The sequence below is a fragment of the Seriola aureovittata genome, chromosome 4 (assembly GCF_021018895.1).
Source record: "Seriola aureovittata isolate HTS-2021-v1 ecotype China chromosome 4, ASM2101889v1, whole genome shotgun sequence".
Taxonomy (NCBI): Eukaryota; Metazoa; Chordata; class Actinopteri; order Carangiformes; family Carangidae; genus Seriola; species Seriola aureovittata.
The window spans coordinates 14,586,494-14,610,663 of NC_079367.1; the positions used below are offsets into that span (position 1 = coordinate 14,586,494).

The 24,170-nt window shown below is 39.7% G+C and overlaps 1 protein-coding gene and 1 long non-coding RNA gene across 2 annotated transcripts in view; one reads left to right on the forward strand and one right to left on the reverse strand.

The window, feature by feature from the left end:
• Positions 1-14,154: 14,154 nt before the first annotated feature.
• On the reverse strand, positions 14,155-17,792 carry LOC130167575 (uncharacterized). Its single transcript, XR_008827309.1, has 3 exons — positions 17,679-17,792; positions 14,515-14,606; positions 14,155-14,288 (listed from the first exon to the last, which is right to left on the reverse strand). It is a non-coding gene; the product is annotated as an uncharacterized LOC130167575 (long non-coding RNA).
• Positions 14,203-24,170, forward strand: part of vps53 (VPS53 subunit of GARP complex) — a 31,379-nt gene continuing 21,411 nt past the window's right edge. The window contains exons 1-5 of the mRNA XM_056373890.1: positions 14,203-14,338; positions 17,655-17,837; positions 18,318-18,398; positions 20,869-20,918; positions 21,012-21,078. Coding sequence (XP_056229865.1) covers positions 17,751-17,837; positions 18,318-18,398; positions 20,869-20,918; positions 21,012-21,078 — 285 coding nt within the window. The 5' untranslated portion in view covers positions 14,203-14,338; positions 17,655-17,750. The remainder of the gene's footprint in view (positions 14,339-17,654; positions 17,838-18,317; positions 18,399-20,868; positions 20,919-21,011; positions 21,079-24,170) is intronic.

Below are 24,170 nucleotides of genomic sequence, written 5' to 3' on the forward strand. Positions count from 1 at the left end.
GAAGCCAGTAGAAAACTGAAACTGAAAAATACAGGTCAAACTGGGCATATACTGGAAACTATTGGGCTACTGGCAGGAACACCACAGACAGACAAACAGACAAATAGAAAGATCTATATGCAAGTCACTGTCCAAATAAGAATAAACAGAAGAGAGTAATTTTTGGATTGGGCTGAACAGAGGGAGTAACCTCTACTGATTGATATGAATTTCTGCAATATTTACTTTGACCACAGCTTGTTTAGTTTATGATTTCAACCCTAATTTTTTTTTTTTAAGTAAATGAGTAAAGTAGATTCAAAAGTATAGAAAATATATCACAGTGATAGGCTTATACAAAAAAAAGCAAACATTGCCAGTCATTTGAAGTTGAGCCAATAAGCCAATGTAGCTTACATAACTAGGGCTCTCAATTCAAAAACACATATTTTATGAATTATTAATTATGATAATTAAACATCTGCTGAACTATTGAACTACAGTGTGAAAGAAAGTACACCACATTTCTTATCGTTCATTGCCTGTTAATCCTAAATAAGATCATTTGAAACAACTAACAAACTGTTATGAAGATTGTCCACTGTTTCCTGAAACATCACCCACTTGTGTATGTTGTGTAGTCTCATACGACTTAATATATACTCTGGGAAAAATTGCATATAGCAAATTTTAGAATGATATACTTCCACCTTACCTTACTGCACCCACTGTTGGCTCCAGCTTTGGGATAAATCTGTGAGCCCCATACTGCTGAACCTGTCCATATGCCAGGTTATGACTTCTATGTTTGATATGATCAGAGTAGCTCAGACAGGTCAAGAAGTCAGTCTACCATGGCATTTCAGTGCAACCATCTCCACACTTTGTTCCAGAGAGAGATGTAAAATACTCCTCTCAACACTGATTTAATGGGAAGATTAAATAGCATAATTTTGCAATTTGTTACTGCACAGATGAAAGCATTGCTTTACCTCGTGGTTTATTTCCTCACTACACTGCGTTTCCTTAGCTTATTCATCTCTTTATGTCATCTTCCCTCCACCCTCTCATCCTCTTGCTCCTCATTTACCCTTCTTTCCGTCAGCAGGACCTGATCTTTATTTATCTCTTCCTTTCTTTCTTTTCCACTGCCAGAATAAACACACAGCTTTATTGTCTGTTGTCTGAAATTGTTTCTTAAGAAACCCACCGTGCCTCGGGGGGATAAGACCAACTGACAGCCAGGGAGGAAGACAGGAAGAAGTGAAGGGGACGATTGACAAGAGAAGAAGATAGAGAAATCACCACTGACAGGAAGGAGGGTGTGGAGAGAAAGGCGATGGAGTGAGAAGGAAGTGAAAAGTAGTGACAATATGAGAGAAAGGGGGCCAAGGATCATGAAGAAAGAGAGGAGATGAAAAGAGAGGTGAGAGATTTCTGTGTTAACTTTTTTCTAAATTAGTATTAGTATTAGTATTAGTATTTGTTCTATCTATTGTATTCATTGCGACAACACTCAGTTTAACACTTAAATACTGAAATCCACAGAGGTATATTTAGGTATGACATGTTTAGAACATTTGAATAATGCATGTCAGTCGTTGATGGATCCAAGTACCTGTTCTTCCCTTCCCTGAGTAGAGCTTTATCAGTGGATGCCTAACTGCTAATTAGGGCTTTTAAAATAGTGAAAGATGTGCCCTCTGGACATGTAACAACACCCTCACTATTATCTGTGGATGCCGTGTTTCACCTATTTCAGCAATCAACAAAGCATGCATGTGTTCATTCATTTATAACATTGTAGAAAAAAATAGTACTTCATTAATTTAGTAACTATTGCTTTTTCATGATGTTGTGGGACTCAAAATAGACAGATTAAAGAGATAATGGTCAAAACTGAAGCAGCAGAGGCTGAGATACACTGGTTGTTAGCTCCTAGTCTGGTCAAGGTCCAAAAACACTGGATCCTACTTCTTCCCTAACGTAGCATAATTGGCTCTTTCACTTGATCCCTCTTCCTTCTAAATGCTCAGCTCTTTTTTTATTTTTTATGTCTCGAGCCCAAGCTAGCGTTATCTTGATGACATCATTAGCAGCAACTGTTTTTACAGGCTGACTAAACTAAACTCTAAAAAAAATTTAAAGTCTAATGTGTTTCCATTAAATTGACATAGTAGTCTGCAGCCAACCTTCGGGTCATGAAGTTAAACCTGGTTTAACTAGCTAGCCTGTTCAGGAATAAATTGCCCAGTGTTAGCGGACATTCAGACCTCAAATAGCACTGTGTTAAAACAAGTTGGAGTAACAGTTTAATACATCTAAAGGCTTGTAAACGACTGCATGATGGCTTCTAATACTCAGAGGTAGGATTTTAAAACTCTGGAAAGCAATCACATCTATTTCAGTTTTTTATCATGGTGATCGCAAGATAAACAGTAGAAAAAAAAAGGGGGGGGGGGTTTTCTTGCAGGTCTGAAATCAATCTGAACGTGGCCTTAGACATTTATCATTTAAGGAGCTATTCGTAAGTTTTGCTATTGCTACATTAGCATTAACAGCTCTTTACTTACCAGTCTTGGCGAGAGCTTCAGCCATCGTTGGCGTTTACAGGACAAGAGGTTATAATATGCTGGGCTGGGTCTAGCTGGTTAACATACTAACTTCAGTACAACAAAAAGCAGTGATAGAAAGAGAGTCAAAACAAAAGGGTTGCTTTCCACCGCTGGAGACAGCTCTTTCCAAGTAGAGCAGAGAGGTTTGATGCTGTACTAGCAATGTTTATTCTAGACTGCAGCTGTTAATGCCAACACTGGCTGTGTAGCTGTAGCAAAACCTACAAATAGCTGCTTTCATATGAATCACTAGTTAGCTTATCTTCTTTGAGTTGCACAGCTCTACATGGCTAAGCAGGCTGTTCCCTAACAGGAAATATGCTGCTAAATATATTGTATACACCATGTTTGAATCCAAGAATATGTTTGTCCAAAATAAAGTTGACAAAATACTGCTTAAGAATAAACATATGTACCAATATGAATCAAATAATATCCACAAAAGACCACAGAAAATTTCAAACTTATGCAAACACATGGTGTGAACATTTGTCTAATAGAGTTTAAGGATATGGGTCATTCACCAAAATGTCTCATGAGAAAAAATTAGTCATGTCAAGGAATTGCAGATCTTAAAACTCACACCTTTTTTTTTGAATGTTTGGCTTTTCGAAAAATAACTGTAAACCATTTGTTCAGTATATGCATACCAGAGCAGAGCACACCACAACAAAATAACAAAGCACACAAAAACACAACAAAATGAAGTAGAATAGAGTGAAAAAGATCAAAACTAACCAAGACAGAGGACGGAGTAACAACCACACCAGAGCAGAACTAAAGGGGAAAGGACAGACGAGAGGCGAGCAGGGCAATGTGTTTTATCTGGTGCAGATCTGGAGGGTAAATCACACCAAGGAGCTCTTGTCAATAACAGATCTAAGTGTGTGTGTGTTTGTGTGTGAGAGAGAGAGAGAGAGAGAGAATGAGAGACAGAGAGAGAATGAGAGAGAGAGACAGAGAGAGAGAGAAAGAGAGAGAGAAAAAAAATGCTGCTAAATATGCTGCTATGCTGCACTTACTGAGATCACTTGGTGCATCTCTGGCCTAGAAAGCACCAGAGAACTACTTCCTCAGCATACTCTAGGAAATATGAGGCTAATTCTACAACAACAACACACACACACACACACACACACACACACACACACACACACACACCACACACACACACACACACACACACATTACCTGGGCTGTAAAAGTGCCATCATTAGTCTCTTTTTTGTCATCTTTATGGATCAGATAAACAATATTGTTGTTCAAAGTGAACATCAGTATCATACAGCCACTGCATTGTTTCTATCTGCACTGAGATCTTAACACTTTATTACCAGGCTCAATGGAATGCATAATATCTGATGGTGCCAGTAGGGAAACAGTGACCCTTTGCAAAGTGCTTGCTGAAACCTTTACATACAGCACAGGTTTGTATTCAGATTTGACAATAAGTGTGTAGTTGGTAGTTGTGGAGATAAGCTTATTCCATGAGGTGAAACTTTTTCTTTTTCTTTTTTTTATGAGCTGATATCTGCTGTGGGAATAAAATGGTGGAAACACCAGCAGCCACTGTGCGGCATTGTTTAACACAGCTTTGAGTAATCTATTAATAATCTGTGAGTTTCAAGAGAAAGTACACTTAGTGGCACTTGAATAGGCTTAGTTCATAATCCTGCTTTTTAGATTTGAAAAAGATATATTTCACATAGCAGAGATCAATTTAAGACAATATTTACTATGATTTATGATGCTGATTAAACTCTCTCAAACATCTTACTAAAATCCATGCAGATGAAAATTGTGGAGAAAGAAAAGACTTGAACGGCCCCCTAGACATGAGACACTGGTGGTGCTGAAGCTGCTCAGACAGTGATGGAATCTCTTTGGTGACTCTCATGGGATAATACAAAGACCTTATCGCAGTGGCGATCGGGGACAAGGTGGGTTGTGTAGCACTCGGCCTGAAAGACACAACGACAGATTCAGCAATGACATTTAAAGTTCAACATCCACGAGCCGATTGATTCATTGAATACAAGAAGAAGGCTGATTTTGTCAGATATGGCAGCACCTGGAATTTGTGAATGTGAAACTTTGTGCTTTGATGGTGTGGAAACGTCAGTTACACTGCATATTAAATTTGACGGCAAGAGAATGTGAAATTTTTATAACAGAAAGTCCCCAGTAGTAGAAAATATATATATATATATATATATGCTGTATATATAATAATAAATGAAGGATTTTCAAATCTTTTCAAGACTTGAATGAAATATACTGTTTAAAAAGCATTGGTACTGGTTACTTCTACCCACAATATAACACTCTAAAAAGTTTCAATGCCACCAATAACTGAAACAGTGCAGTTTCTGAAAGAGCAATTTGGATTTTCAGAAGTGGCCAAGGACAGTCTGCTTCCACGGGGCCATTATGTGTGGTGTACGTAACAGCACCTGTGCTCCACAGCATTTTCCTCAAACCACCGTGGAGACTCAGACCTTGACTTCTTCGTTTTCCTCTCACCCTCTCCTCACAAGTAAAAGGTCTCTGTGGTCTGGAATAATGTAATACACACAGTATGTATTCTAAAAATGGTTGGCTTTCCTCCCAAGACATATTAGATCTAAACAAAGTTAATTAAATGAATTTTTTTCTGGCTGCTTCAGCCTTTCATTGCTTACTCATTGGTTTCTCTGTATATGTAGAAGCAGTTTTCCAGTGGCTGCACCTGTTTTGCTGCGCCAGTGTGCTGCGTGTTTCAAGGACAGGGAAACACTTTTACATACAGACTGTAGGTGGCTCATCAGTTGAACACGTAACCTTAGCGAATACTTATTCAACCATGATCTTTCCCTAAACCAAAGTTAGGCGTTTTTGTGCCTAAATATATGCAAACCTCGACCATAGTGTTGTCACATCATTATTTGTCAGTGTTATGGAATGCACAGCAAATGATGCAGATTGGGGCGTGAAATCAGGAAACACTTCTATGTGTCGTTCTAGAGGGTGTCGACAATTTTTATATTATTATATAATTTGGAAATTGCTAAATTTAGACCTTGGTTCTTCCAGTCAAGTAAAGTTCCTCAGTTTCTAAAAAAATAGCTCCTGGAAATATCTCTGCAGCTGAAAATGGATTTGAAATCATTACATATTTGGTGACTTCCAGTGTCACTGAAGATAAACGTCAATCATTTACTGTTTAAAAAAATCTAATTTAATGTTATTTTGGTGAAATAGTTATGTATGTAGTGTATGCTAGAAGTGTGTTGATTTTTATTTCTTTCACAATTATATTGTATTCTGCAGCATTTTTTTCTTTTTTTAATAGCTGAAAAGAATTACCTAAAATTTGATTTATATTTAACTGTCTGCATGTGAGTGTTTTCATGGCATACACTGAAGACCTAATCTGGTGGACACCAGAATACAACAGATGCTCTCACAGAGGTCATGTACAGAGATGGGTTGCACATGAAGCATCTTGATGCACATCAATATGAGATGATGCTGTTAGTGACGGTTCAATTTTGGATGCAAAATGCAGAATACAGACAAGAAGACAGTTAATTGTTTAAAGAGAGTGTTCTTGAAGACTTGTGGGGTGGTGGAGGGTGGAGGCTGGAGACTGGATTGTGTCTGGACTGGCGGAGCAGGCCAGGCAGATGGTGGAGGAAATGGCGATCCAAACTGGAATTACAGGCAAGGACTGAGCTGGACTGAGTTGGATTGGCGGGAGCAGGTACCGGATGGCCAGGCCCAGCGGGATAAACACACATACACACACAGACAGGTAGAATAGACTAACTGGGGACAAACAAACCACACAAGGAAGGGGAAAACGGCAAGTAAACACAGGGAATGAGGGATGGAAACAGCCAAACCATAACAGACATAAATCAACACGTCAGAATATTCCACTGTTCTGTTTCCCAGCACCGATGAGCGCCAGCACAGCCGTTTTGTCACATTTGCTCCCCGGATTGGCACATTCCAACGCCTGGGCCTTGATTTGTTCTTCTGTCTGGACAGTATGGTTCATCCCATGTGTGATACAGGTGGCATATGATGCAATGCTATGTGAAACTGCCAGTGACTTGATTATACATGATAGTAAGGGCAATACAAACAATTGAACCAGCAGAGATCCCACCCACACCAAAGTTACACCTCTATCTTTACCTACTCAACAAGCATCATACCATCACACCAAAACATTTTTTTTAAAGTGAAAAAGGGAAAGGCATGAGGAATATACATTTTCATTTTACATTTAGTCATTTGGCAGATGCTGTTATCCAAAGTGACTTACAAGTGAGGGCAACCACTAAAACTTCAGTGCAGTAGGAGACCTCGGCATAAAGTACTACATCTATTTAATAAGTGCAAGGAGATCAAGTAAAGAAGTGCACCCAAAGCGCATAGTAAGTGCGAATTAGGCATGTCGAGCTGTTAAAGGTGTTAGGAGAGGAGGAGATGAGTCTTCAAGAGATTCTTGAAGATAGAGAGCGACGCCCCTGCTCTGATAGAATTCAGTCGATCATCCCACCATCGGGGAACCAAAGATGAAAGCAGTCTGGACTGAGATTGTCTTGTGTGCAGGGATGACAAGGCCAGACGACTTTCCTTGGAGGAGCACAATGGCCCAGAAGGAGCATAAGGCCTGTATCATTGAGTTCAAGCAGATGGGTGCAGACCCAGTAATTACTCTGAAGGCAGCATTAGTGACTTGAATTTCATTCGGGCAGGCCATGGGTAGCCAGGGTAGGTTGATGAGTAGCAGAGTGACAAGTGCCCTTTTGGGCTGATTGAAGAACAGACAGCCTGATGCATTCTGGACCATCTTTAAGAGTTTCACTGTGGATCGAGAGAGCCCTGCCAGAAAAGCAATGCAGTAGTTGAGGTGAGAGGTAGCCACGGCCTAGACCAAGAGGTGGGTGGCGTACTGAGTCAGGTAAGGTCTGATTTTTCTGATGTTGTATAGAGCAAAGCGGCACAACCAGGAGACGGATGCAATAGGGTGAGAGAAGGATAGCTGGTCATCAAACATGACACCCAGGTTTCTTGCGACCTTGGCTGGCGTAAGAGATGAAGAGGCGATTTTGAGATTGATGTTGAGACGGAGAGACTGATTGGCCGGGATGACTGTAGAATGTAAAAGAAGGACACAGGGCAAAATAAAAGGACGGAGAGGGGAGAGGGCAAAAAGAAGAAAGAATTGCCACTGGCAGACGGATCGTGGGAGGGTTGAATAGAAAAAGAGGAAGATGATGAGGTTGGAAGACAGAAGACAGGACCAGAGGTGAGGGACGAAGAGGCATCATAAAAGGAGGTGGAAAAACAGAATGAAAACAAAAGTCAGGTTCAGAAAAGAAGAAGAAAAAGGATCAAGAGGAGGTTAAAATGAAGGCTGAAGGAAGAGGAAATGAAGGTGACCCTATTATCTATCAGAATAACTCAATTAACTCTGAGGTCTAATAACCTGACTTAATGAGACACACTGATTATTAGTATGCAGGTTGGTGTGTACCTATGTAAGTATTATTTGATGAGCTTTGGTACAGGCAAGAGTTTAGAAACAGGTTTTAATTGTTATGGTTATCCAGTTGTTCAGTGTTTGATCATTTTGTGTTGTTGCTTCTCATTTCATGCATTTTTCTTGGTTTTGTTGCCAGGTTGACGGAACAATGAATGAAGCACTTATGGCGAAGACTGCTGTGTGAGTTGGGATAACTGAGCCCAAGCCAGGCTTTTATGGAGCGTTCAAATTCTACCACCCTGCAGACAGGAACAACAACAAACACTACAGGGATTATACACCCCTCTAAAACTCTCCCTCTCTTTCTTCACGTCTCTCCTTCTCGCTTTCTGTCGTTGTTTCTCAGTGTTTCTTTTTCTCTGGCTTGGTATCTTTCTTCCTTTCACGCTCTCTTTCTTCCTCTGTCGTGATTTCTCTCTGTCTCCGTCTGATTTAATAGAAGCGGCAGAATAAAGGGTTTACACTCAAAGGGAAATCATTCAGGGAGCCAGAAAAAATAGAAATAGCCTGTCTTAATCACCACATGCACACTTGCAATCGCACACACGCATGCGTGGTTTCAAAAGCACCCACACAGAAACACATACTCCATATATCATTATCACGAGGTTCCAGGCAGCAGATAATCCGGTAACAGTTGACATTTAGCAGCCTGTTGTTCGCACAGACACATTCAGTAGAAGCCCTGATTAACACTGAGCATTAACACGTTTTATGAAGGCAAGATTAACACCAACTAGCAGGAGATACATGCCCTCGGAAGCTGCAGCAACACAAGAAAACAATAGTGTCTTTCTTTGTTTGCGTCACATTATTCTGAAGGTATTTTTCACTGTTTGTATAATAGAAGTGAAGTTAATGACAGAATGACACACAAATCAATGAGCAGACTGAGTCGAGTGCATGTCCCATGAGGTATGTCAAAAAAAATGAAAATTGAAGGTGGCGTCAGTACTGAGATTATAGGATAAATCTGGTGATATTTAACAAATCCTATGAAAAGACTATAACCATTTGTTTTGTGTCAGAAAACAGTAGCCAAAAAAGAAAAAGAAAAAAAACAATTTATTCCAGTTTGACTAAAGTTTGCTGATCACAAGCGCCAAGCTGTTTGTTTTTTTTTAATTACATCACATAGTTATGTCCTACTTTTAAAGGTTTTGGGAAAAGTCAAAAAGTACTGAGAAACAAACAGGCTAAAAGTTAAGACTACAGCATATATTTGCCTTGTGCTCTCATTCATGTATGTCTGGCTCAAATATGGCAGTACAGAGGAGATCAAATGTTTTGGTCTTTGCTTTTGCTGATCAGTGTATGCTGCTCCGACATGACGGATTCTTTCCTCCGGACATGTAAGCTGTGTGTACGTTTTGCGTAAAGCAGAAGAATGCAATGGAATTACATTGTATTATGGAGAACTACTATGTACAGTGTAGAGCCCAAGCATTTGTTTAATAGTAATATATGAAAACATGTTAGACGTGGCTCTAAATTAACGAGAATTCCCATTCAGCTCATTTGCTGTTAATTCCAGAAGTGAATTTTCCTCAAGATCACACAAATCCGCTCTGATGAAGTGTGTGTTTTGCCTGTGTGTCCATGTGCCTGTGTGTCAATGCAACAGCTTGAGGGCAGATTGATCTGCCAATGGAAATGGATGAGTCCAGTGAACTAATTACACAGCTGTAATGTACTCATCAATATTTAGGGGTAATCACAGTCTTAACTGGTAGTTATTACGCCCGAGAAGAGAAGAGAAGAGAAGAGAAGAGAAGAGAAGAGAAGAGAAGAGAAGAGAAGAGAAGAAGAGTGAACCCGTATCATCCATACTATTTCAAACAAAGCAAATTTGCAATATCGGTATGTGCAGCAACATGGCATTGGGGGAGCAGATATAGAGGGCTCTGAAGTGGCTCTTAGATCTCAGGATCTAGAAGCTTGAAGAAAAAGCGTACTTTATTTTTCTGTTTTCAAGATCAGACCAACTAATGTTTGAACACGAACACACAAGGAACCACATTGCACACATAGAATGGGTTGAATTTGGAAATAGAAGTCTTTTTGAAAGTTCTTATGAAGTCTGTGGCTGCTCATGTTTTTCCTGTTTTCTTTTAATCTCCCTCCTTGATTTCTTTCTGGTCTTGCATCCTCCACATGTAATTCATATTGTCTTATGCTCTCCTCTGCACATCATCTCCTTTTTTTTTCATGTTCTTCTCCTGAATACCATGAATGGAACATCAACACAAAGCCTGACATACTCAAAAATACACCAAGTAAGGCAGGGAGGATAAATAGTAGATAAGAAAATAGAAAGAAGATAGCAATGGCACAGAAAGATAGGGTGAAATAGAGCAAACTGAATCATGCATGTAATTATCCTGTTGATTTCACTGGCAGACAATGAAATTAAGATGGAACAAAAAGACTGACGTAAAAAAAGGCCATTACTATACTCTAACGTCCTGTGTTCTGCTACTATTATTCGCAACTGCAGGATCTTCCGTGCTCTAATTAGTCCCACACATCCTGACACAAAAGTTAAGCAGATACATACACACACACACACACACACACAGACACTCTCAGGCACATGTGCTCCTGGGAACAGGCAAGCATGCAAAGCACACTCGATCATACGTATACCCCTTCACGGTCATTTGCACCCCCACCTGCATGCATGCACAGGAACACTCCCACACACGGTAGAGCTCCGGTTTGTCATAGCGCTTTTTCAGCTCAATCATATGACACAGAAAAAGGGCAATTAGGGTAGGACAGACCAATATCGGGGAAATTAGATGAAAAACTGAGAAATGTAAATTTGCAAACATACAGGCAGATGGAGGAAAAGCCTGAGAGGATTTATTTGAATGATACAGAATTGTGGGTTGCTTGTCTATCCTGAATGTGTGGTATGATTTATCTCTTCCACTGTAATTCTAATGCTATGTCTCATTCTTCACCATGCTATATTACAGGAAAGTGATTTCATTCCCCCTCACCAACATGTCATACCAGTTTGGGGAAAGGTCTCTCACTGACAGCTGACAAAACAACATATTCTGTGTGATTTGTATTCCCAAGTGTCAACTTTGATCCCAGCCCAATTTTTACAAATATAGATGCAGTGTTATTTTTTTGTTTTTGTTTATGTTTTTTGTGGGTTCGTACATTTCCTGGCTAGCTAGCCTACTTTTCCCTCTTGTTCAAATCTTTCTGTTAAGCTAATATAACCAACTGCCAGCTGTAGTCTGAATGGACAGTGGTATTCATCTTTAGTAAGTAAGTGTATTTCCCAAAATATCCACATTTTCTAATTAGCTTTTTAATGATGTTTGCCACTGTTTCAAAGACATTTAGCATGAACTATACCATTTGTATCCAAGTAACCAAGTGGTATCCAATGATAACCCTACATACACACACACACACACACACACACACACACACACACACACACACACACACACACACACACACACACACACACACACACACACGTAACACACTCCCAGTTGTAACAGGTTGCTCTCTGTGTGGTCATAAAAAAACAAGGTCACTCCCCACATCTTGGGCATGCCAACCCCACAGGCGACCATGCTTGCAAGGTTATTAAACGGACCATCTGTCACTACACACACACTCACACGCACCCTAGCACACTCACATGTAACATATGTATACACAAGCATGTTTGTGGAGACATGCACATGTGCATCAAAACAAATGCATATATTATATATGGATTCACACACACACATTGGTGCACACAGGCGCACAAGAGGAAAGTGTTCATTTGAGTTTTCGAGTTTTTTTTTTTTTTACACCCTTTGCAGAAAGACATTCTGACACACATGCTAGACAAATGCATACAGATGCAAGGTTTCAGTATTTGGGCTAAATATATAAATACGATATTGCCCTTCGACCAGCACATGCACACGCTAAAAATTGCATAACAAAAGAATACTTTATGTATTACTCATTGTTTATATAGCCATATGTTAGAGAGATGTGCTATAGTAGACAATCTGTCAAATTAACTGTACTTTTTCATTTGACAATGAATATCATGGATAGAGTGCTTCAATGATAATGTGTGAATGATACATGAGGGTGTAGGACTTGAAGACTATAGCACCAATGCAGTATTAGGAGATTCCTGCTGTCAGCCAACATGCTGTAGCATCCAATCCTTCCATGCTAACCTTCCCCCTGGCAAGGCTTCTTCTCTTGTCCATGCTGCTGTTGCTGATGGTGCTAAGAGGGTGCTAAATCTCCCACAGAAATGATTTTGTGAAAAAGTATTTACAGTCAGATTCAACTATGGCAGTTTAAGTTTAATAAGATAAAATTATGTCAAGCACCTGTTATTGTGAGCCACAGCACTGGCGTCCTCATGTTCTTTTAGACCTACAATTTACATGAGTAATTATAATTTGTATCACAGAGGGAGTAATTCTCCTGCACCCCATATCTGTAAATATGAATGCAATCATTTTAAATTTACCTGCCACTGTGACAATTGCACCACGGAAATCCCTGTGGCTGAATTCATTTAAGAGTTAAAATTAACCATCATTCTGATTCCTTTTCTTTTTTTTCTTTTTTTTTTCATCAGCTTAAAGACAAATCAGGCTGTAAATACACCATGACAGATAATCTTGGCAAAATAAGATGATTGCAGTGCTCTTTAAAGCTTTGTATTAAATTTAACCTTCGTTTAAATTTGCATGTTGATTTTAACTGATAACGGGAGTAGGATGGGAGTGTTAAAACCATATTGTCCTATTATTCTTAGTGTCACGCAGAGCATGTAGGTACTGTACCACAAAGGACTAATGGCTGAATGTACTATTCCAAGATGACATTTAGTTTAGTGTAATCATACTTCAGCAGGATGCCTACCAGCGCTGCCTTAATATCAAATATTCACTACTTGATGTCCATAACAAAAGTGATAAAGTAACAGAAAATGCATCTTTAATTTGCTTTTATATCCTTTGTGCCTCGTGGCAACACACATAGGACAGTATTCCGTGTTTTAGAATTTTTATTTCCCCCAAAACTTTACCTTACCACTGTTTCTTTAGGCTAGCCATGGGTTCGGACATTCCACATGTATGATATTATGATATTATCTCATTTAAAATAACATAGATTTCTACATGAGTGGTGGAGTAGAGAGAAGACAGAGCTCATAAGGCAAGATCTGCATGTTCACTTGATCAGTTTTCAAGCTTGATCAGAAAGCTGTCTGGCTGCTACTTGAAGACTGGCTGGAGAGCAAAGCATCTACTTCTGCCAGCCTTGGATCTCTGCCTTGTGAGTTTTTCTCCTCTGCAGAAGCTCTTCACCTATTGGTTGTGGATTGTTTGTTTCATGCAGTTTGTCACGTCTTCTCTTTCACGGATGGCTATTTATGCATCGTGATCATCTCGAAGAGGCCAGACAAGCTGCACGGATCGTGAGAGTTGGAAGTGTCTTAGCTGACTTTCAGCAGGAGTCTCCCATGAATCCTACAGTCGAGAAACTTGTAGGATTTAACCCATGAAAATATTCTAGAGATCTGACAAGATTTGGAAAGAGGGCAATAGCAGAGGTTTTGGTCCACAAGGTTGCTTTGTTGTATTTGTTGACACACAACTTTGGTTAGGTTAGGATGATATAGATAAATTAATGTAGCTAAAAGTGCTTTTCATTTTGGCTGGGCAGTAAGATGCTGCAGGGCAATGAGCAAAGATTGTGTGGTGGGTTTCAGCTGCCAGAGAGTCAAGGTAAACTCTGTTCTCAGGATATTCTCAAGGACTGAGATGTTTATCACTTCAAAGACATTATATAATTTTTTCTCTTGCATTAATTGCATATGTACAGTAATCAGTTGTGTATTTTTTAAATTCAACAAAACATTTGGCACACAAAAGCATTGATGTTTGACAGATGCAACAATCTTTGGAAATCCTGTCATGTAGAACACCTTGGATTGGATGTTGAGGGAATTTTGGTTCTGCTTACATCTTTGACAATTCCCTTCTTTTCTTCCAGGAGTAGTTAAACCCCAGCAGGACTACACTCCAAGCCCCAACTGCTGCATCCACTTTGTAAATCTTTCCTTGCTTTTCCAATTGAAAATTATGCCTGAAGAAGCTGATCTGGGGAGAAAAGTATTAATCACACCCATCATGTTGGAGGATTTTCTCAGGTCAGTATCCTACCAAGGTTTCATTCAAATGTTTGATATTTTCACCAGGTGGACACTCAGGTAGACATGCAGCTTTCATGTTACATATTGGTATGTTTGAATGAACTGTGCGGATGTCTATGGTTGCGTATTGAGTAGTTGAAAGATTTAAAAACAAAAGAGATTGATGGCCTCACCTTGTCATGTAGGTTCATATTAGATATCTTCCTCTCCGGTCTTTGAAACAAACATTCTCATAAGCGCTCTACATCTTGGCCTCTTCACGACCCTGGAAGACACCATGTCCATTGGCACACATAAGTCCAAGACCTTGTGATGACTTCACCCTGATATGCACTAATCTCATCTGCTTTTATTTTCCTCTTCAGAGACTCAGGTATGCTTCGCTTTGCTGAACCACTTGCTTTTGCTTGACCTGAAGTCTTTTGTTTTTTTGAACGCTGCCTGGTCAGCGGAAAAGAAAAAAAAAAAAAAAAAAAACAGTTTGTGACAAAAGTTCAGTATAGTCAGCTCAAGCATTAGCAGTAAATGGCGTTCCACAAGCTATCAGAAACTGTCTAGCTAATTAAGCGCTATCATGACTTTGGTTATCTACTCATTCTGTCTACCCAGCCTTTTCCAATGTGACTCAGAATGTGTTTATCCCAGTGGGGGAAAGCAACTATGGACATTTAGTCAAGTATTTTCATTTTCTGCTACTTCTATTCCACAATCAGAGAGAGAGACATTATACCCCACTACATTTATCTGACAGCTATAGGTATTTGTGAATTTGTGGACTAAGATTTTATATTTTAAAAAATAAATAATAAATTGTCCTCCTCTTACAAAACAACTCCATAGGTCATCTGTGCAAGCAGCTTATTAGGTTACCACCAAACCTCCTGTCTTGTACTAAGCTTGTAGAAATTGCAGGAAAATAGTGACGGACAGTTTCTTTCTTTTGCTGCATAAATTCATCTTAGTTGCCCGATTCATATTGTATGTACATATGAGAGAGGGGTGTTGACCTTCTCATCTAACTCTCAACAAGAAGATAAGTTCAGCATGTCAAATTCCTACTTCAATACAGAAGCTTGTGCTGGAGAATTTTCTACATTGTTGCAATAGTAATTTGACTTAAGAGAGGGATGTTAATTCTTTTTCAACCATTGATGGTGGTATCACGTTGGCTCTGTCTAACAGCTGGATTACATAGCCATTTACTTCTGTAGCAATTACCAGGGCTATCATATGCACTATCATCTTAACCAAACCATGAATTGGCATGACATCCCATTTTCAAATAACAATTATCATCATAAAATGCATGCTCATACATGCACACACAGCTTATCTGCAGTGTTAGCTGTGATCCCTGGTGAATTGTGCAACATGATGTGTTTCCTCTGTGGGAGAGATTGATATCTGCTGTCTAACAGCTGCTCTGCCCCCACACTAACACCATACAATACAGCCATCTCTTCAGTTCTTCCTGCCTTCTTTCTCTCTGTGCTTGTCCTTCATCTCCTCTGAGTTCCACTCTGATCCTCCTTTGCATTTCAGTACATTCCTTCATCCTTTCAAAAGGTCAGACAACACTTTTTTGCTAATGAAGTTCAACAGTTTTAACAAAAGCCAACGCAACATTTTTCTATGAGTCATAAATTCAATCATTTTCATGCTTCTTCAATTATATGTTTTTTCTTCCAGTTATAAAAATAAGCCATCACAAAGACTATCAAATCCTAGAGGTGCAATAAGGACTTGTTACACCTGATCACCTAATTTCTTGTTTTCCCTCTCCTTTTTCTCCTTCTCCCTATGCCCCAATTGATTTTCATCTCTATAGATAATATCCGGTTAAACCTGATACCGCCATTTCTGTCTTCTCCTTTCTTCTCTGTTCTCTTTTTTCTCCTTAACCTGTCCTTGTTCTTTTATAGTTTACTACTCCTACCCCCCTATCTTTTCTGTCACATCTCCACTGCTTTCCTCTTTTTCTCTTCTCTCATCTTTCTCGTCATGCTTCTTCCCTTCTCCTGTCTTGTCCTTTAAAATGTTGTACTTAAAGCTCTCTTATGGGTTTATATGCCTCTCTTTGGAATAAAACAAGACAGTGTAATGCTTAGGAGCTAGGACTTATGGGAGCGTGTGTGTGTGTGTGTGTGTGTGTGTGTGTGTGTGTGTGTGTGTGTGTGTGTGTGTGTGTGTGTGTGTGTGTGTGTTTGTGTATGTATGTATGTGTGTATGTGTGTGTGTGTGTTTGTGTTTGCTTCTTTTTGGAACAGTAGGGGGCACTGCTGCTCCTTAAATGACAATGTATGCTACAGATGGTAGAAATATGTTACTGTAGTGGGGGGCCGGTTTCTTGACACAGTAGGTGTGGTGGAGCCAATTTTAGTTAAAATTGTCACTGCAAGAGGGAGCAGCCACATTTTCAGTGGAATCATTTTAGAGGTTAGGAAATACCACAATGTATTAAGATCAGAACAGCAGCTAGGAGCACATTTAAAGACTTGTGGAAGGCAGGCTGTATGGGAAGAGGATGGAAGGCTGTTTAAAATTTAATAAAAATATAGAGATAATGTAGGGATTTTCATTACCTCACCTCACCGGGGGTTTAAGGGATCTAGGTGGAATAAAAAGTGAAAAGATCATGTTTTGTAAGTCCACTTTACCTCTATATATTTGATGTAATTTTTCCTGTAATTATTATGAAGAAATAGAAGATGTTTAAATGTACACTGCATGCATATACCATGCAGTCAGGAGAGGCTCATGCTCCTCATGACTTCCTTCTATTAACTGCTCTTATGCACATTGGCGATAACAATCCTGTGTAGCCACAGGGAAGGCATCATCTGTAAACAACAATAGATATAGGAGTCTGGTGTTAGTCTTTTAGTTAAGTTGAAAAATGGGAAAACTATGAAGACCCATATTGTTATTAGTTATTAGTACTTGTAATCTAATTCTCTGGCACCTAACAAAAATAATTTGTGGAAGATTACTGTAATAGCTCATCTATATGGCTAGTACTTTCTGCTGTTGTGGCAGAGGTAAAAATGCTGAAGACCTACTGATGTTTTAACTTGGTAAATGTGTAAAACTAACAATGGAAAGATAGGAAACAGCTGTTACTTGCTTTGAATATCAGGCAGCAATGTTACATGATTATGAATAATTATAATTAATGATACTCATCACTTTACTCCTTACCCCTAATTTTCACATCTTGACAACCAATAATTCATTATACGCCCAGATATAACCTCGTGTATTTGTTGTATTAGAACTCATCAAAATTATAACTCATCTCTCTGATTTCCGACAGCCCTGAAAGCACCGTTTCACTGACCTGCTCGACTCTCCCAGAAGCCTCCCCACCAGGAAGTGGTATGCCGGAGAGATCTCTGGTGTTGTTTTGACAATGATGGAGGAAGAAGAATTTGAATTTGCTGAGGATTTGGAGGCTATTTTGCATCTAACCCCAGAGGTGCAACTAGCCATTGAGCAGGTACCAGTTTGAACTCGTTACTGTCATCGCTTTTGTAAACCCCGCTCCTGGTCCTGGCAACACAGCCGGCTGTTAGCAGGCTAACCCGTCTTATGGGCTCCCTGGATGTGACACTGCTGTTTCGTTACGACCGCCAGCTACAAAACACTCAATCTACCAGCATATTAACGGTGTTTAGCTTACAGAAAGGTTTTGGAAAGAAAGTATTGGCTTAACGTTAACTAGGAACAATGTTTACGAAGCTACCATTGCCTTTAGAATAACGCGACACCTGTAGTTACACACGTTAACTAGTTTAACAACACGTATTATGTGCAAATTGTCAGCATTGGTTAGCTACTGTTCTTTTAGGACACCTATGGATAACGTTACAGGGCATCGCCAATTTGCATGTTGAAGTCATCCCAATGCAGCATCAGATATTCATTGTGACAGTCGTAAACCCCTGACTAAAACGTCTTTTTGTCTGTTGTGTATAAGGTTTTCCCCAGCCAAGACCCACTGGACAGAGCAGACTTCAATGCTGTGGAGTACATCAACACACTGTTCCCCACCGAACAGGTGCAGTCAAATGACACACAAACGTCTGCAGCCAGGCTCAGGCTTGTTGTTTTAGTGCTGCTCAGCCTTATATCTGATAGCTATATATGATATAAGTGAACTGACAGTTTTATGTCTTTGGTTAGTTGAAAATTACTAGTGGTTAACATACAAATGATCTTTTACACAGCAGGCACACTAGGAAAAGTGCAGGTGTTACTTTCACAATACTTAACATTATCAGTGGCCCTGTTCAAAACCATGCCATTGAGCCAGCGTGCACAATAACAGGACCCTGAAACTAAAGCAGCTAAGTTGAATTCAGTCATCACACATTTCTCTACCTTGAAATGTCAAAATCATAATTAAAAAAGCCCTGTTGATTCATAAATAGGAACTTTACCTGTGCATGGGTGAAAATTTGTTTTGTTTTACTTTACTACCGGCGCAATACAAGTAACCATTGTGACCTCTGGAAAATAAATGTAACGGATGCAGCATATGTAAGGCGTTTAGCTGAAGTGAATTCGCAGTCCCTAACCTTGATTAGTTAACTATACAAACAGATTCAAGATAAAAAAATTACTGAAAAAAAGTTGTGTTTTAGTTCAAGTTTTTATGCATGTGTCTATGTGTGTGTGTGTACTGCACATGCCAATGATTGATCTACAGTGCATGTGAAGTGTTCAGACCCTTGCAATGTTTTGTGTTGCAACCTTATGCTATTAAGAAATCAATCTACTCTCAATACACCATACAAAACCAAGCCATGGGGAAGAAAGAACTGCCTGCAGAGCTCAGAGACAGGATTGTGTGGAGACACAGATCTGGGAAAGCTACAAAAAAAATGTCTGCTCCATTGAAGTTTCCCATGAGGACTCTTTCAAGAACTGGCCACCTGGCCAAACTGAGAAATTGGTGAAGAAGGACCTTGGTAGCACAGGTGACCAAGAAACTAATGGTCACTCTGGCTGCGTTCCAGAGATCCTTTGTGGAAATGGAAGAAACTTCCAGAGGGAGAAGCATCGCTGCAGCACTCCACCGATCTAGGCTTTATGGCAGAGTGACCAGACAGAAGTCTCTCCTCAGTAAAAGAATGAAAACCGAGTTTGCTAAAAGTACCTAAAGGACTCTCAGACTGTGAGAAACAAAGTTTCTCTGCTGTGATGAAGCCAAGATTGAACTGTTTGGCCTTATTTCTTAGTGACATGTCTGGAGGAAAACAAAGAGGGCTCATCACCTGCCCAATACCATCCCAACTATGAAGGATGGAGATGGAGGCATCGTGATGTGGGGGTGTTTTTCAGCGGCAGTGACAGGGACACTGGTACAGAGATATCCTTAATGAAAACCTGATCCAGAGCGCTCAGGACCTCAGACTGGGCCCAATGTTCACCTTCCAACAGCACAATCATCCTAAGCACACAGCCAAGACAACGAACGCAGGAGTGGCTTAGGGACAACTCTCTGAATGTCCTTGAGTGGCCTAGCCAGAGATCTGACTTGACCCCAATCGAACATCTCTGGAGAGACCTGAAAATGGTTGTCCACCAGCGGCCCCTGTCTAACCTGACAGAGCTTGAGAGGATAGGTGCAGGTGTGCAAAGCTTGTGGCATCATTCCCAAGAAGACTCAAGGTTGTAATCGCTGCAAAAGGTGCTTCGACTAAGTATTGTCTAAAGGGTGTGACTTCTTATGTCAAAGTGATATTTCAGTTTCTCTTTTTTAATAAATTTGCAAAAATTTCTAAAATTCTATTTTCACTTTGTCATTATGGGGTATCGAGTGTTTATTGATGAGGGAAAAGATAATTAATCTTAGCATAAAGCTGCAACGTAAAATGTAAAAAATTGAAGGGGCATGAACACGTTCTGAAGGCACTGTATATGTAGATGGAATATGTGTGTGTACATGTAGTGTATATGACTGTGTAGTGTTAATCCTAAATGACTGTTGCATGTTATTTAAGAAAAAAAACGTTTATACCGTGTCCATATATAATAGATATATAATAGATGTGTATATATTCTCCATCTCCATGAGGGGTCACTGTAACCCTGTAGTTTGTGGTTATATGCTGTAGAGGGGCTCCTAGCAGTGTGCATGTACTTTCACCTACTTGGTTATTGTGTGTAATAATTCAACAGGTGAGAGGTTACACGTCCTGAATTTAAGGTGTGGATATTATAGTACTGATTAGTATCATTTGAAGCAAAGTCATCTGTTTCTTTGGGCACTAATGCGTTAAATGCTAGAAAGCATGTATTTCTATTCAGAGATTTTTGTTTTGTGAAAAATAAAGCGGCAACAGCACATAGCAATAGCAGGATAAGGCACTTAAGTGATATAATATGGGTTATTACCCATAGAAAATAGTAAGTGCATGTGTGTGTGAGACAGAATGTTTCATCTTAAAGTCAAAAATTGTGATTTTTCCTTTTTAGGATGTGTGATAAAAGATTACTTGTTTTTCTTTCTTCTTGTCCTTCAGTCTCTGGCTAATATTGATGATGTGGTAAACAAGATTCGTCTGAAGATTCGGTGAGTAAATGTAAATTATATAATGATGCATATTTTGTTGTTGTTTTGTAGTTTACCCTCAATGTGACTGCAACTTTGTGTCACATTTCACAGGCGTCTGGACGACAATATCAGGACGGTGGTGAGAGGCCAGACCAATGTGGGCCAGGATGGCAGACAGGTGAGTTGAGCTGCAGCTCATGAAGGAACATAATGCAGTGCTTAGGCGAAGCAGGTCGACTTTGAATTTGGAGTATAGTACAGCACTGCTCCTCGCACATCACTGTAGAAACACAGCATGGGGAGATAAACTACCACATTGGCATCTTGTACATGCTCACCACCATGCCTGTTCATCATGTTGTGTTCAAAATACCATCCTTCTCCTGAAGTTAAAATGGTGCCGTTGGTTACTCCCAACCCAGACAAACATGATCCTCCCCCTCTCCTGCACTTTCCTTTCTCCACATTGCTTCCATGGAAAAGGACAAGATGACTCAGATCCATTCCCGCTGCTCAAACTGCCCCTCTTTACGGAAAACACGTCTGGGAAATAGATTCCCGTATGTAAATACTTGGATTTCTTCTAAACCCAGGCATTTGAGTCTTTGCCTTTTTCTTGTGGGTGCATGACGGAAAAGAACAGCCCCTGCTGATTTAATCCAGGTCCTTGCTCTGTCAAGGAGTTGTGGCTTAGAAGGAACGTGACACCTGATGGGGGAGCCGTGTATGTTCTGACCAGCTGACATGATTAGGTGTGCGTTGTCGTCAGGGTGTCTGGCCTGGTGGCCCTGTCTTTCCTAGTTAGCTACTGTTTGGTAGCGGAAACGCTCTAAATCCCATCCAGACCAATAACATTATACAGTCACACACAATAATTTTAGTTTATTTTTCCAGCCCCACAGAGCCATTCCAACATTTCCAGAGGGAAAATCCTTTCTGCAGACGGAAAGATGAAGAGGTGTTCATTTCAAGATGGCGATTGAAACATAAAGACAGCAATAGAATAAAACCAACAGGATCAGCAATTTAGTCGTTTGTAATCTTGACTGAACTCACTCACAGAGCTAAATGCAATCCCCAGGTTGAAACCCAAGATGGTAACATTTATAGAGAAGGATGGAGAGAGAAAGATAGAGAAAGTGGAGGAGAAATGGGGAATGATTTTCCTTGTGGATTTTTTTCTGTAAGGAGTGAGTCAGTAATGTGCTGCAGGACTGAGAGTGTGGAAATGTGACTTTCTTAGTGGTTAGACCCTGGCAACTAATAGAGCTGATAACTTGTGTGTTGATGGCTGTTACTCTTAACATGTTATTGTTTTTATAGCACATTTAGTGTTTGTCCTTTCGCTGTAGCAGCTGGTTAATGCGATTATGTTGAAGGACAGACCCCACAGAACTTAATTACCGTTATAACCTGTTGTTAAAAAGTGGCAACGAGGAGTTAGATTTTGTTTCATTTGTAAAAAAAAAAAAAAAAAAACAAGAAAAAGAAAACAAAAGGTAGTAACAATCACAATAATAAGTGAGGTGATGAATTTTTGTGAATATATAATGAATAGATAACATCAGTATTTGGTAGATCATTTAATTGCCATGAGTTTATATCATTTTGTGTGGGTGCTTCCAGCCAATGAATACTCACTAAACACTGAAATGGCTGTTGCATGACATTAAGACAGATGCATACACACACAGCCACACAAGCCAAACTGGTGACACTATGATTGACTGTAATACATAGTGTCCAGTGGCAGAGAGACAGACTCATTTATAATGACATGAACACTGTGATTAACCAGAAATTATGACAGTGCAGACTTATCCTTCTAACCTGCATGATTTCCTGAAGTGCTGATGATGTGGGCAGATTGTGGGGATCTCCTCACCAGTCTGTGCTGGCAAATACACACACACACACACTCACACACAAACATACACACACATACACAAAAATATCTGTATCTGTTCTAGTTTGCCAGCCGACAGTTTCCTACCACAAACAGCTGCCATTGTATGATGTTCTCGCCTGCCCGTTGTCATGGTGATATGGATACCTCATGCACACCTGCTCCTACAGTCAGCTGAACTCAATTTCATAGTGCAAATGAAGAGGTTATTTTGCATTTATTCATCTTTTTTGCAACGTTCAGGATCTGAAAGCACTTTGGTTGGAGTCCATGTGTGGATGTCTGAGTCAGAGAGGGTCATTAACAAGACCAAACATTTGTTATCAATTACTTCCTGCCACAGTCATGCTAATTGATTGCTCTTGAAACTTTTGCCACATCGAGCTGCTGTAAACAACAGTTTACATGCACACGCATTTCAAGTGTCACACCTTGATAATGAGTTCTTGCTGCTTGCAGAGGTTGGGAACCTGGCATTTACTTTCTTTTCTGTATGTGTGTGACTTGGTCCATTTGGGCTCTCTTTATGTCCACTGTGGTATCAAGAGGACTACATTAGAAAATACAGTGTCGGGTGGTCTTCCTATAGAATGGACTTTAATGTAAATATTTAACGTTAACTCATAAAAAGCTGTCCACAGCCTGTTTTAGTTTCCATGCTTTCAGCTTCTCTGTCGCTGTCTTTGTTCTGTCTGCTAATTTACAGTTTTGCAGTGTTTATAACTTTCAGCGTTCTGTATTTGTATTTCTTTTAAGAAAACTGCAGATTCCATCAATTTCTGCCTCAGTTACATTTAATGACTTTTTCATTATAGCTTAATAAATCTGATTAATTAATCATTATTATTATTTCACCAACTGTGCCAAAATCTTCTATTGTTTTTCAGCAGCATAGTGACATATTGCTATTTATAACAGAATGCATTAGAAGTGTCTCCTTGGATATTAGCTTTTGACCTATGATAAACTTATGATTTTTTTTTAGCTGGAGGAGAAATTCTATTCAAAGCATTTCCTGAGCTATTGCTTTCTCTCTAAATTGTCTCACTAAAAGTGTTTACATGAAGTGTTGTGCTCAGGCAGTGTGCCAACTGTTAAAGTTGGGTTGATCTGATTTATTGTCTTTGGCCCTGAGCTCAGAAGTGCCATTTAATATACCCTCTACTTTAGAGAGCTAAACTGATGTCTGTCAGATGGAGGAATGAAATGCATCCCCCCAATCCTGTTCAAGCTTTGGAAAGAAGCTCCACACTTTTTTAAACTCTGTAATACCACTTAATGTGTGCCATGGATCATGTGCTGCCTATTGCATGTTAGCGACACACTGGTGTGTGTGTGTGTGTGTGTGTGTGTGTGTGTGTGTG